Source organism: Erythranthe guttata, chromosome 9 (genome assembly GCF_056151865.1).
Source record: "Erythranthe guttata isolate IM_541 chromosome 9, IM_541, whole genome shotgun sequence".
Classification (NCBI taxonomy): Eukaryota; Viridiplantae; Streptophyta; class Magnoliopsida; order Lamiales; family Phrymaceae; genus Erythranthe; species Erythranthe guttata.
The window spans coordinates 11,698,533-11,713,913 of NC_142541.1; the positions used below are offsets into that span (position 1 = coordinate 11,698,533).

Below are 15,381 nucleotides of genomic sequence, written 5' to 3' on the forward strand. Positions count from 1 at the left end.
GGTCTTAATGATCACTTTCTCGGCTTGAAAAATCGGTTTCGCTTCCAAATGGCTTCGACTTGGCAACAAAAGCTAACAAAACCTAAAAAAGGAAATAAAACAAGAAACGCAATAATATATACAAATAAAGCCGAAACTCGGACGAACGAAGACCAAAACTCGAAGATTCGATAAGCAAAAATCGTGCAAAACGAACACTTATCACACCCTCAAACTTAGATCTTTACTCGTCCCGAGTAAATCAAAACGAAACTACAACGAAAATGAAATAAAAACAACAAACTAAACTAGGCCACTAACGTAGGGAAACACGATTGCATTTAGCGTATGCAACAAGCCTTTGAACCTCTAGGTACCCCCAAAGGACGAGTTGTGTCTCGTGAGGGTTTTCAGACAACACACCCACAAAGTTGCCGAATTGGTCAAAGCATTGCAATTAATTCCAAAGATGAAACGAGCTAGATAACCTAAAATCTTAGAATGGCATACGGCTTAAGGTATTCGACTTTCTTACCGACGCAATTAGTTGTTTCTACACCAAAATGAAAGATAGACTCAAGAATCCGTAATCAAACAATAAACACAATCATCGAGGGTTTTGAGTAGAAATGTGGGTGAAAAGTAAGTTTTGATTCTGAAATTCAAAAACTCGAGTTGGGCATAAGTAGGTCTCTTTATTCAAAATAAGAAATGACAACAACAATATTTTTGGTGATTTTCATCACAATCTTTTTCTTTTCTCATTTTTTTTGAAACGGGCATAATCGTGACTCGTGCAAGGCTCGACACCACTGTGTTATCTCCCTGACCCATTTATCGAACTTTAGTCCAAGAAACCCCCAAGCTCGACAGCTCGAGAGACTTAGGCGACGAGGTGCACCCAACGGGTTAAGCTCGAGTCAGAAAGGCGGGGAAATCAGAGCGTGAATCACAACAATACCAGAAATTATTATTATTCACACCATTTTTTTTTTTTTTTTTTTTTTTTTTTTTTTTTTTTTTTTTTTTTCGAAATCAATAAAAAATAAAACGTAAAGACCAGTGATAGAACTTTTAGCCAACAACTGGAAATCGTGAAAACATAATTCAATTCTAACTCGCCCCCCCAAACCTCAGACTATTATACCCCTCAGAAAAGTGCGCTCCAGCTTAATCGGAAAGGATTCGAAAGGCTATCCACACAAGTTGCAAAAACGCAGTCGGAAGATACATCTATAATTAGCCGGTTATCCATAATTTCAATTTTAAAATCAACTAGCCCATCTACTAATTCATTAATTGCTTTGCTTCAAAAGAATCCGGAAATGCAACTTACACTCGATCCTATATGAAATGCATGTGACAAACATAACACAATTACGGAAATCGAAATACATAAATAAAACTAAATTATATGATATGCATGCAAAAGACCAAATCAAAATAAGATAAATAAAATAAAAAAATAAAAACAAAGTCTAGCAAAGATACATCGTAAACGAAATATCAATCCAACGACTTATCCCACAAACAACAAACAAAAACAAGCAAGTTCAACACACACCACCCTCAAACTTAAATTCTAGCATAGTCCCTATGCTCAAAAGCAGAAAAAAAAATAAAAGGGAAAGAAAACACAACGTCCCCTAGTTGTCGTGATCGTCCTCGTGGGCTCCTCCCTCCTCTTCCGGTCGTCCCCGCTCGTACTCCTCCCAGGCCTGTGTCACCAGTGTAGTGGCTGCCGCTTGTGCTTGCTCGTCGGCGGCGGAGGTTGATGCTCCATCATATCGAGGCCGTGGTGGGAACGGCCGTGGCTCGACAATGTCATCGGTCCTGCACTGAAGCGCTGCAGCCATGGCCTTCATCATTTTCTTGAACCATCCCACATTTTCCTCCATAACATCCATCCATTGGCCGACATACTCCGGGAGCTGTGGTTCTGTTTCTTGTCTGCCTCTTCTGGCCCTTGGTTGTGGTCGAGCCGCATGAACACCTGAGGGACCCGCATCTGGTAAGTCCGAGTCGCCCTCGCCTAGGGGTCCACTCGCTGGCTGGAGCTTGTGGTAAGGGAAGATCGGCTGTGGTGACCTGATGAGCCGGTCATCAGCGTATGTGGGGACCCCTGCACGATCACACAGTGTAGTGATGAGGGAAGGGAACATCAGACCTAGAGAGGTATCACCTAAGCATCGTCGGATCTCAGAGTGTATGATCGCGCCCACGTTCACAGGTGTCCTCTTCATTATGGCATACATCAGTGTAAGACGTGGGGCATAGGTCTTGGCCGTCGATTTTGTGGGCATTAGCCTGCTACTGACGAAGTACATCCAAACCTTCGCTTCTCTTGAAAGTTCTCCCCGACGAAACCAGTGCTCTCCTTTTTCCCACTTCGAACCCCTAGGGCAAAGAGTCTGAATCAGCTCCTCATAGGTCGTTGCCATCTTCAGTTGTTGAAACGGCTCGGTCGGGACTTCGGGTAGGTGGAAAAACTTGTTGATTGTAGCAGCGTCATAGCGCACCTCTTGGTTTCGAAGAACGACCACCGACCCCGGGTGAAAACCGGCATTGGCATAAAAGAGCCTCACTAGATTCTCGTTGTAGTCCTCCGGTCGTTTGGCCAAGTACTTCCATTGTCGACGATCAAAGTTTTCGAAGATCGAATCTTTTGGCATGCCATCGAGATCTAATTCCCTTTCTGGAACAAACGGTCGGCTGTGGCGACGTATGAATTCCCTTTTTGCCTCGACGTTCACGTACAAAAGCTCATCTCCCGGTTCGAGGACTACGCGGTCAAGGATGGTGTGTTGATTAGCCCGGGATCCCATCTCAAGTTGCACGTTTCCCGTGCGTGGGGTTTGTTGCTCTTCCGGCACCTGAGATGGTGGTGGTGCGCTCGAAGTGCCTTCTTGGCTTCCCGTGCCTCGAGAAGCTCCCTTTTTCTTCGGTGCGGCCTTTCCCTTTGCCGGAGCCTTCTCCTTGGGTTGGGCTTTTTTGGTGGTTTCGCCCGTCTTTAAGAGTTTCTTGGCCGGCGACGTCATTTCGTTCGAATTTGTGCGAGATGGAGGGTCGAAAGCTTTTGGAAGTTCGTTCGGGAATTTTGTCGAACACTTGGCGTGCCCAACTTGGTGATCCTTTTGATTTCCACCGGTTGTTTGGTACCTATCCCTCCTACATCAATCACAACACCCAAGTGAGAATCCACCACCACAATCAACAATAGGTAGCTAAACAATCAACCCAAGTCATTCAAATCTTTATTTTATCCTTTATTTCGAAATTAAGAACAATAGGGCAATTCCTATATCTAAACATTGGTTCACCCGCAAATTCAAGTTTTGAATCCCACACCAAGTACAAATTCACATACAAGCATATACAATTAACAAACAAGGGGAAAAATCATGAAATTTTGGGGAAATTCGAAAGAATTGAAGAAAATAAAAGAAATGAGGATTAGATTGAAAATTTACCTTTTCTTGAAGATTCACCCACAAATTCTTGGAATAAATGTGCAAATCGTGAATTTGTGATGATCAAGTGTGTGATTGATGTGCTTTTATGAAAGAAATTTGAAGATTTTGAAATTGGGGAGGGGTTAGGGTTTGGAATTTAGAGAAAGGGGAAATAAGAAAATGAAAAGGGGGGGTTGCTTTTGAACTGTTTTTTCGTCCCCAGATCGCGATCCACAATACCCGGATCGCGATCTGGGTCTCACCTTGCAGCTTCTGGAAAAAGGCCCCAGATCGCGATCCGACTACCCTGGATCGCGATCTGGCCCTTAAAATTTCAGCTTCTGGAAAAACGTCCCAGATCGCGATCCGACATACCTGGATCGCGATCCGAGCCCAAAATCCGCCGCTTCTGGAAAAACGTCCCAGATCGCGATCCGACATACCTGGATCGCGATCCGGGCCCAAAATTGGCTGCTACTGGAAAAACACCCCAGATCGCGATCCGACTTACCTGGATCGCGATCCGGGACACCTAAAACCTGGCAAAACGAGAATTTAAATGGGTGAGATAGAGGTGTTGAACCCTAAATTATAAAGATGCACGAAAAAGGCTAAAAAAATTAAAAACGAAAACAAGAAAAAGGAAAATGACAGAATATGAGCAACAATGGGTTGCCTCCCATTTAGCGCCTGTTTTACAGTCGACGGCTCGACTTCTTTTGGATTTATTGGGAGAAAATTAGTGCGACACGCTCCACTTCCTCGGGAGCACCATTCGGGTAGTAATGCTTAACTCGTTGCCCATTCACTTTGAACGACGGACCGTCTCGTCCTCGTATTTCGATAACTCCTTGTGGGGTTGCGCTTAGGACTACGAATGGTCCCGACCAACGGGACTTGAGCTTTCCCGGAAATAGTCGTAGCCGAGAATTGAATAGCAGGACTTGGTCACCTGCCCGGAACTCTCGCTTCGTAATTCTTTTGTCATGCCACTTTTTCGTCTTTTCTTTGTAAATCTTGGCATTTTCGTAAGCATCATTTCTGAACTCCTCCATTTCGTTGAGTTGAAGCAATCGACGATCGCCGGTAGCTGTTTGATCGAAATTGAGCTTTTTGACTGCCCAATATGCTCGGTGCTCCAATTCCACTGGCAGGTGGCACGCTTTCCCATACACGAGTTTGTACGGAGACATACCAATCGGTGTTTTGAATGCGGTTCGATAGGCCCAAAGTGCATCATCGAGCTTCAATGCCCAATCTTTTCGGTTCGTGCTCACGGTCTTCTCCAGAATCTGTTTGATTTCTCGATTTGACAACTCAGCAAGGCCATTTGTCTGTGGATGATAGGCAAGCGCAATTTTGTGTCGGATTCCCAACTTGTTCGTGAGATTAGTGAGCAGTTTGTTGCAGAAGTGAGATCCTTCATCGCTAATGATCGCCCTGGGTGTCCCAAACCTTGAGAATATGTTCTTGTGGAAGAATTTGAGGACCGTACGAGCATCGTTGGCCGTGGTGGCAATCGCTTCGACCCATTTGGACACGTAGTCCACGGCAAGCAGAATGTATAACTTTCCGTTCGAAGAAGGGAATGGTCCCATGAAGTCGATGCCCCAAACATCGAAAAGCTCCACCTCTTGCATGTTGTTCAAAGGCATTTGGCTTTTGTTGGATAGGTTCCCTGTTCGTTGGCATCGATCACACCGTTTCACGAACTCGTAACTATCTCGGAAAAGGGTTGGCCAAAAGAAGCCTGACTGCAGAACCTTGGCGGCAGTGCGAGATTCCCCGTGATGCCCGCCACAGGGTGAAGAGTGGCAATGTGTGAGAATCTCACGTACTTCTGTTTCCGGAACACATCTTCGGATGACTCGATCGGGGCCGGTTCTGAAAAGCAATGGCTCGTCCCAAAGATAGAAACGACTGTCGTGAAGGAATTTTTTCTTTTGGTGATACGATAGATCGTCAGGAATGATTCCACTGGCCAAGAAGTTGGCCACATCAGCATACCACGGAGTGTGAGTACTAATGGCGAGCAGTTGCTCGTCTGGGAAGGATTCCTGAATATTTCCTTCGGCTGGAACTTCTTCTAGTATGAGTCTGGAAAGATGATCTGCTACCACATTCTCGCTCCCTTTTTTGTCTCTGATTTCCAAGTCGAACTCCTGGAGTAGTAGTACCCATCTGATGAGTCTGGGCTTGGCGTCCTTCTTCGCGAACAAGTATCGAATAGCTGCGTGGTCGGTGTAAATGATCACCTGAGACCCCAAAATATACGGTCTGAACTTGTCAACAGCATAAACGACTGCAAGCATTTCCTTTTCGGTCGTTGAATAGTTCTTCTGTGCCTGGTCGAGTGTACGACTCGAATAGTAGATGGCTTTGAAGATTTTGTCCCTCCTTTGTCCCAATACAGCACCTACAGCATAGTCGCTCGCATCGCACATGATCTCGAATGGTTCCTCCCAATTGGGAGTAATCATAATCGGTGATTGGGTTAGCTTCTCCTTGAGAAACGTGAAAGCCTGCAAACAAGCAGAATCAAAATCAAAGATAGCTTCCTTCTCAAGCAAATGACATAATGGTTTTACTATTTTCGAAAAATCTTTAATGAATCTACGGTAAAACCCAGCATGCCCTAAAAAACTTCTAACTCCCTTCACATCCTTCGGTGGAGGCAATTTTTCAATCGTTTCGATTTTTGCCCTATCCACCTCAAGACCCTTTTTCGAGACCTTGTGGCCTAGAACAATACCTTCACGAACCATAAAATGACATTTTTCCCAATTTAAAACAAGGTTCGTTTCTGTACATCTTTTCAAAACAAGTTCTAGATTGTGCACACAATGATTGAAAGACGATCCAAACACAGAAAAATCATCCATAAACACCTCAAGAAACTCTTCTACCATATCGTGAAATATAGACATCATACAACGTTGAAAGGTAGCAGGCGCATTACACAAACCGAAAGGCATCCTACGAAATGCAAAAGTACCGTAGGGGCAAGTAAAAGTAGTTTTCTCTTGGTCTTCCGGGGCGATTGAAATTTGATTGTACCCCGAATAACCATCAAGAAAACAGTAATACTCGAAACCTCCTAGCCTGTCTAGCATTTGATCGATAAAGGGAAGGGGGAAATGGTCTTTTCTAGTGGCTGCATTCAACAATCTGTAATCGAAACACACACGCCACCCAGTGACTGTTCTAGACGGAATAAGTTCATTTTTATCATTCACAATAACCGTCATCCCACCCCTTTTTGGCACAACCTGCACCGGACTGACCCACGGACTGTCAGAAATTGCATAAATCATACCAGCGCCTAACAGTTTTAAGACTTCTTTTTTGACTACCTCTTTCATTGACGGGTTTAACCGCCTCTGAGGTTGGACTCTCGGTTTATAGACGTCTTCCATTAGAATTTTGTGTTGAACAATAGACGGGCTAATTCCCTTAATATCCTCAATAGACCAACCTATAGCTGACCTATATTCTCTAAGGACCTCCAGCAGTGTGTTTGTTTCGGCCTCGCTCAAACTAGAAGAAATAATCACCGGATAAGTCTTGTCTGCTCCAAGAAAAGCATAACAAAGATAATCCGGTAATTGCTTCAATTCCAATACGGGGGCCGTTTTCACACTAACTGGTATCTCGGGGACGATTCCTACCTCGTCTACGGCCAAAGTCTCGGCACACTCAAGAAACAACACACAATCAAGCAAATCATTTTCAATAGGAGTTTCAGGGGAGGCAGAATGCAAATCAATAGAATTAACAATGCAGTGCTCAATAGAATCACACAATTCATACAAATCAAAAAGGGAGGAAACACAGTCCTCGATCACGTCTATTCTACTGCAGTGCTCAACATGCTCAGAGTGTTTAAATGCATCTGTCAAATTAAAAACAACTTCTTCCCCATTTACCCTAAGCATTAAAGATCCTAATTCCATATCAATCATCGCCTTACCAGTGGCTAAGAATGGACGACCTAAAATGATTGGTGCTTCATCGTCTTCAGGCATTTCAAGTACCACAAAATCAACAGGCAAAATGAATTTATCTACTTTAACTAGCACATCTTCTACAATCCCATCGGGATATTTCAATGAGCGATCAGCTAGCTGTAAAGTCATGCGAGTGCGGTTCAAATTTCCTAAGCCCAGTTTTAGAAACACAGACATAGGCATCAAATTAATACTTGCCCCCAAATCACATAAAGCTTTATCGAAAGTAGAATTGCCAATAATACAAGGAATAGTGTAACTCCCTGGATCTTTCATTTTTGGTGGCAGATTCGACTGAAGAATGGCACTGCAAGTTGCCGTGAGTGTCACTGGTGTGTCTTCTTCGATTCGAATTTTCTTGGATAGGACTTCCCTCATGAACTTGGTGTAGTTTGGCATTACCTCCAAGGCTTCTGCAAAAGGGATGTTGATTCGAATCTGCTTGATCTTTTCAATGAACTTCTTCAATTGATCCTTGAACTTCTTCTTCTTCTGTCTTTCTGGAAAAGGAATAGGAGTTACCATAAGAGGGGGATTATCAGGAAAAGAAATGTTATTGGGCTTACTAGCCTCTTTTGTATTACTCCCTGAAACGGTGATTTCCGGCTCGACCGGGGTCGGTTGTACAGCTGGCCTTGGTGATTCGTCTGTCGGATAAGGAGGATCGGTCATTTGCAGACCACTTCGGGTGGTTATGGCTTGACAGCTTTCTTTTGGATTGACTTCGGTATTGCTCGGGAATCCACCCTTTGCCATTGTGGACATGGATTGGGCGATTTGCCCTATTTGCTTTTCCATGTTCTTCATTGTTGATTTCAGCCCCTCCATTTCCTGTTCTTGTCGGTGAAGACGCTCGTCATACGTTGGCCCTCGTTGCTCTCTTTGATGGTTGAAATCGGGAGGTGGTTGTAGAGCATTCTTCGGATTGGCATAGGAGAAGTTCTCGTGATTCCGAATTCCCGGGTGGTAATGAGTAGGGTTTTGGTTCTGATTGTTGGTTCCTCGGAAATTGTTGAATCGGTGGTTCATAAAGTGTGCCTGCTCCCAATCGTCGTTTGTGGCTTGCGAGGAACTTGCTGCTGCTACTCGTTCGGTCTGTGGCCCTCGAACTGAAATTTGGGCGACCTGATTTGATAGGATCGCTAATTGTGCTGAAACTGCGGCTAAAGGATCGAGTTGGTGGACTCCTGCTACCTTTTGCACACCACTTCGTTCGGACGGCCAATGGTACGCATTCTCACACATTCGCTCGACAATGTCTCGAGCGTCTGTGGGAGTCTTGTTTTGCAATGATCCACCTGAGGCAGCATCGACTAGAGAGCGGGCTGGTTGATCGAGCCCATTGTAGAATAACTCCATTTGATCCCACGGGTTGAATCCGTGTTGAGGGCATTGTCGTAATAAGTCCTTGAATCTCTCCCAAGACTCGTGCATCGGCTCTTGGCTCATCTGTCTGAAGTTGCCTACATCTCTTCGTAGTTGTGCGGTCTTCGAGGGTGGAAAGAATCGTGCCAGAAAGGCTTGTGATAATTCTTCCCAACAGGTGAGTGATCCTGGATTAAGACTCAGAAGCCAACTCTTCGCTTTGTCTCTGACAGAAAATGAGAATAGCTTCAACCGAATGGCATCATCAGAAACGCCGTTAACTTTGATCGTGTCACAAATCTCCAAGAAATTGGCAAGATGGAGATTTGGATCCGCAGTGGCTGCTCCGGAGAATTGGTTCGCCATGACCATGTTGATTAGCCCCGTTTTCAGCTCGAAGTTGTTTGCGGCTATCGTCGGTTTCCTGATTCCCGAATAGTTTTCATTCATAGCTGGAGTTCGGTATTCTCGCATTGTTCGCTCGGGTGGCAGGTTCGGTCTTGGCTGCTCGTGATCTCGTCCTGGCTCTTGATCGTACTCAAAGGCCAGGTGCTCTGGATTTCCTTGATCTTCGGCCATTGGTTCACTTTGTTGGTTGCGCGTGGCCCTTAGTCTACGTAATGTCCTTTCAATCTCGGGATCGTAAGGTATGATTTCCAAATTTCGACGCCTGGGCATAAACAAAGTGAGTGGTTAAGATCAAGGTAAAAATCGAAAATAAAACAAGTAAATTGCTAAAGTAATACTCAGATAATTGGTAACACTATCAACATAGATAAAATCAATTTGGTCCCCGGCAACGGCGCCAAAAACTTGATACGCGTTTTCCTCACGTATAAATTACCGCAAGTATACGGTATCGCATTTTGCAGAACAGTGGTTCCGGATATCGATCCACAGGGACCTTGTAGATTCAAATGTTGAGTAGTGTAATTATATTATCGTTATATTATCTAGCCGATCGTAAATAAGTGGATTGGTGAGAAACCCTAATTTAAAAGCATGCAAGAACGTAAACATGCAAATATAAAATGTACGTAAATAAAGTAACGACAACTCAACGCGGGGGACTTCGATTTAAAGGGGACTTCTAGGGCTAAATCCACCTAGGTATAATCAACAACGATCGACAAATCCACCATCTAAAATCACGTTCCTATTCGTTAACCCAGACGCTAATATACTCTAACCCCCGTCTCCAGTGTAGCTAGAGTCTACCCACAGGTCCGACGTCTCCGTTCAGAACCTGCTATTAAGAGAGCATTTAGGTCAAGTCCTTAAGGGCTACCCGAAGTGCATCACGTCTCCGTTTCCACACCCCGGGCTATGTTTTCCTAACTTCAAACAAGAAATCCTCTCTCGAGTTCATTCCTATTTAATATCAGTCTGAGAGCTGATCAACACAATCAGAAGCATTTAATACAGGAAAACATAAACGAAATCAAAACACGACAAATAGAAAGTAGAAATGACGATCGAAATCAATATATACAAGGCTTCATTACCCTAGAAGAAAATGTTCTTAGTTCATAACAAACATAGTATCAAAAGAATGTACAAAGGAAATGAAGAACAAAACGTAAAGAAATTGCGTAAGAAAAACCCAAGTCGGAACCCTCGTTGATGATTCCCGCGAAGAACCGTCGAAAACCGTAAAAAGTCGAAGAAGTATGAAGAGTGAGGGCTTGCTTCTATTTATAGTAAATTGCAAAGCTTCCTCAAGAAGCTTTGCAATTTAAAATATCTATCCTTGAAAAACGTGCCAGATCGCGATCCAATAAAGCCAGATCGCGATCTGGCTTTTAAAAAAAACGTGAACCGCCTTCCAGATCGCGATCCAGGAAGTGCGGATCGCGATCTGGGTGTGAATATTGCTTGCTACTGGAATATGCATCCAGATCGCGATCCGACTTTCCTGGATCGCGATCTGGGTCTTAATGATCACTTTCTCGGCTTGAAAAATCGGTTTCGCTTCCAAATGGCTTCGACTTGGCAACAAAAGCTAACAAAACCTAAAAAAGGAAATAAAACAAGAAACGCAATAATATATACAAATAAAGCCGAAACTCGGACGAACGAAGACCAAAACTCGAAGATTCGATAAGCAAAAATCGTGCAAAACGAACACTTATCAGGCGGCCAACACCAATTTAATTAGTACTTCAAAAATAACCCCATTTTAAAAACTCCAAAACAAAACAACCCCAAAAAAAAAAAATTGCACCGATAGAATAGAATATATATCATACCTTAAAACAAATTGATAATAAATTTAGGTTTTTTTTTTTGATAATTATAATAAATGGGCAATTTGCTATAGGTCCTCCTATAAGAGATTATATGTGTTAAAATCCATCTAATAAACTCTAATTTCCAGCAAATTTTTGTATTTATAATTTGTCAAAAGTACCCCTATCAATATCTCTAGTAATATACGGTAAAATATATCTTCAAAATCCAATCCCCCATTTCTCTCCCTATTATACTGCAAATCCGAAATTCCAATTGCAAAAATCTTGAATTCGATTTCTCCCCTTATTCTTCAAATCGAAAATCTCACCACGAATTTTGAATCCTTCAAGAGGTTTTGGGTGTTTGGTCGTTTGCAGTTTTACCAGGTCGTTTGCATTTTGTCTTCGTTTTCGATTTGCTGTTCAATTTTTGGGTTCTTGGTCGTTTGCAGTTTTGGGTGTTTTGGTTGTTTGCAGTTTTCGATTTGCAGCAGTTTGCAGTTCTCGATTTTTGGGTTCTTGATCGTTTGCAGTTTTCGATTTGCTGCAGTTTTCGATTTTTGGGTTCTCGATCGTTTGCAGTTTTCGATTTGGTCGTTTGCAGTTTTCGATTTGCTGTTCAATTTTTCGATTTGGTCGTTTGCAGTTTTCGATTTGCTGCAGTTTGCAGTTTTCGATTTTTGGGTTCTTGATCGTTTGCAGTTTTCGATTTGGTCGTTTGCAGTTTTCGATTTGCTGTTCAATTTGCTGTTCAATTTTTGGGTTCTTGGTCGTTTTACCAGGTCGTTTTACCAGGTCGTTTTGGGTACCAGGTCGTTTTGGGTGTTTGTCGTTTGCAGTTTTACTTCGTTTTGTTTGCAGTTTACAAATTGTTGTTGCCCACTTTGACTTCGTTTTGTTTGCAGTTTACAAATTGTTTGTTGCTCGGAATCAACGGCTGGTGTTAGGGTTTGTTGTTTGGAGTTCATACGATGGCCAAAACACGATTAAGTCTTGGTAATCAATGATCCTTTTGTATTTAGTTTGTTTGCTATTTATTTCAAATATTTCAATACTAATTTGAGAAACCGTTTTTTCCCCCTTAACAGCAAAGGATGATGATGATTTCCAATCCCCGAAATCAGGTAAATTGAGGGGTTTGTGTATGTTACGACTATGGTTATGTTTATTCTAAAACAATACGTTTGAAGAACCTAATTATGTGTTCTGACTTTGCTATTTACATTTATCTGTTATGAGTTTGCAAGTTGAATTTCATTATGTTCGTTTTGGATTTCCAAATTTTACTGCAGTCAAAACCCAAGAACCACTAACCGTTACAGAAAAGAAACCCCGCTTCACATCATCGTGCGAACCTCGTTTTGTTTTCCATGTATTGCACTTTGCAGTTTCACTCTATGTTTGTTGATAAAAGGATTTCATGTGTTTACATTCACCTTGTAAATTCCAAGTTCAAATTGCAAATGAAAATATTTGCTTTTTATATTTGCATTCTGTAAATATTGTTTTTCTCAAACTAATACTAATATCAAATTTATATTTGTTGTTTTAATGTTTGCATTATTTGGGGGTAGGGTTTGTTATTTACTAAAATAATATAACAACACACAATCAATAAAAAACAATAATTTTTTTTTTTCGAAAAATCCAAAGAAAAAAGAAAGAAAGAAATGACATGGTGAGATTTGAAGAAAGAGAGAGAGAAAGAAGAGGTCAGAAAAATAAGAGGAGAGAGAAAGAGAGAGGAAAGATAAAATACATGAAATCGTGAGGAGAGAGAGAAGTGAGAGAAAGATGAGAGTGATATGGGGGATTTGTTCCCTTATTTTACATAAATAATCATTGCATATTAATATTAATTAAGGGTATTTAGTCTATATACTAATAATTTAAATTAATTTACATTATTTTTATTGACTAAAGGACCTACACCTATATTCATCTTATGAAATGGACTTCCACCTATATAAGTTTCAAATAATGGGTGTCTAGCCAATTTCCCCTATAATAAATTTAGGTTCATTGTCGGAATCCGAGTCATTCACACGTCTTTCCCATTCCCGCAATAATCCAATGCAGGAAGGCCAATAAATACCAATTTAGGTAGCTATTTCTATCCCTTTGAAAGATTTTTTATTTTTATTTTTTCCTTTGAAAGATTTTATTGCAAATACATTATATATCATGATTTGGATATGATTTTCACAGTAGTTTTTTTTTTTTTTGAGTAAATTCAAATCATGTTACTAAGGGGAAGTAGGGGAGATGTACGATTCGAACTCTATCTCTACGCTAATAGTAGAGGTTATGTACTGATATGCCTAATTGAGTCAGCCCAATAAGCTTGCAATCTCTCTACTATTAGGCCACGAACCCGATTAGAAGAACACTATTACGAAAGCTCAATCACCTTTAAATAAAATTTGGGCCCAATAAATTATTTTCAGCCCAATCGACAAGATATCAATTTATTTATCAAAGGTACGCTCTATCATTCAATCAATTCAACGGCGCGTATTCTCTCTATTATCACTGACTATACGCACGTCTGACTTGAGCGTCGGAAGGGTTTCCGCCGGATCAACCCTGGCCTAGTTCACGTGTTGTGCTTTCGCAGGTATCTCAGGACCATCTAGCACGTGAGCAGTGATTCACTTTGCTCTCCCAGCTCCCTCTATCTCAACTACATAAGGTGGTCTATTTCTAGCATTATCAGGTACCAACTCTCCTAACAATGATAAGAATCGATGATTTTCACTTTAGTTCAACTTTAAATATGAGTGCATGCTTACTTTATTCAGACATCTAATTATCATAAAGTAAAAAAAGTAAGCATCAAACAAATATACGAATTATTTTGGGCCGTAGAAAAAGGAAAATTTTGAAGGCCTAGGCAATTGGCATCCGTTCATCTTTAGAACCGGCCATGAATGTGAGAAATTTTCACCCAAATTTTCATTGAATTGACAAAAGTTCAATGTCATATTCTTTGGAGTGAAACAAAAGTGACTACTAAATTAAAACGTGTTCGAAAAGGTTGTTTCAACATAATAGTAATGCCAATTATTAACTAGCTAGGATTTGAAATAATTTAAATAGATAAACTAACTTTTCTAGTAAAATAATTTAATTATTTTGTTGGTCCCGATAAGATTATATTCAATCAATTAATTAGAAGACTTGAAATTAATTGAAGGATTTACATTATGTTAATCAATTTGGTTAGAATGATTAATTGATCTGAACCTAATTTTAGTTATGTGATGTTTGAAATCAATCAATTAGTGGGATTATAATAATTAATTAAATAAAGCTTGAGTTATGTCATATTTTGAAAAAGCTTTTATAAATTAAGAGTTTTTTTCGGTTTATAGTCCATTTTTTGAGTGTTCGGAAAACGACTTGTGAAAATAACTTGTTTTAAGCTATAAAATGTCATAAGCATGTTTGAGATAGTTTTTTTGATTTAGAAATTGATTGAGCCTAAATAACCGGATAGAGAAAGTAAGGCCTGAGAAGGATTGAAAGACTATTGGAAGAAGGCCCAAAGAAGAAAGCCTATTCCAAGCGCAATGTACCTGCAAAAAAGGAGTACCGGGAGGAGTCTCCCGACGTTAGCACTCCAACGATTAAATAAGTTGGGTGTTTTGTCGAGAAGAGAATGTATATGTAAAAATGGCAAAGTAGGTAAGATTCTAAACGCATTCTTGTACCTCAAGACTGCTATTTGCGATGGATCTCGCTGTCACTTTCTCTCATGGGGGTGATGTGACCTTCCGGGCTTTCTGGTATGTCGGCGGCGAGCACTTTCCTTGGGCTGCGGGTTATTTGTTGTGGGTAGCCCCTTCGACCGCTAGCGGACTCTCTTGATTATGCGGGGTGGTAGTTCACTTTCTAAAAGTTGGGTGCTCGGCCCGGAGGAGTACTCGCCTCAATCCCACGTGGGTGAGTCTCCTGTCTGTCACTACAGACCTTTCCGTCGCTGTTGTTACTTCAGTCGCAAAACTAGTCTCATCTGTCAGCCGTCCATTCCTTGTGGGAAAGGGTGATGGGGCTAGTGACAATGAGGTTTAGGCCTTAAATACATTGAGTTTTTCCTTACCGGACGTTATGAGGTAAATGTGCGCAGAACAGAAGTAATTTTTGCAAATCACTACCAATGATATTTGATATCATACTCTTATTGTTTTTATCTAAATCCTTTCGATATGGATATTTGAGATATTTCTTCAGAATAAGCTAAAAGTAAATTTGATTTGCAAACATTTTCAACTTTTAAATTATCATTTTGAGTTTCTAAGGAATTTGCAAATACCCACTTTTAAAAATACCCATTTATTTTCAACT

At 41.2% G+C, this 15,381-nt stretch overlaps 2 protein-coding genes and 1 long non-coding RNA gene across 3 annotated transcripts; 1 reads left to right on the forward strand and 2 right to left on the reverse strand.

Annotated features, from left to right (window-relative positions):
• Window positions 1–1,625: 1,625 nt before the first annotated feature.
• Window positions 1,626–3,810, reverse strand: LOC148768094 (uncharacterized). Its single transcript, XM_088822767.1, has 2 exons — window positions 3,450–3,810; window positions 1,626–3,147 (listed from the first exon to the last, which is right to left on the reverse strand). The coding sequence occupies exon 2, from the start codon at window positions 3,015–3,017 to the stop codon at window positions 1,626–1,628; it is 1,392 nt and encodes a 463-aa protein (XP_088678893.1). The 5' UTR covers window positions 3,018–3,147; window positions 3,450–3,810.
• A 346-nt stretch (window positions 3,811–4,156) lies between these two features.
• LOC105973307 (uncharacterized) lies at window positions 4,157–9,246 on the reverse strand. The gene has a single exon (XM_012998329.2). It carries the CDS (start codon window positions 9,173–9,175, stop codon window positions 4,157–4,159), a length of 5,019 nt encoding a protein of 1,672 aa, XP_012853783.2. The 5' UTR covers window positions 9,176–9,246.
• A 2,153-nt stretch (window positions 9,247–11,399) lies between these two features.
• On the forward strand, window positions 11,400–12,278 carry LOC148768095 (uncharacterized). The gene is made up of 3 exons (XR_016033645.1): window positions 11,400–11,421; window positions 11,940–12,030; window positions 12,123–12,278. It is a non-coding gene; the product is annotated as an uncharacterized LOC148768095 (long non-coding RNA).
• Window positions 12,279–15,381: the final 3,103 nt, after the last annotated feature.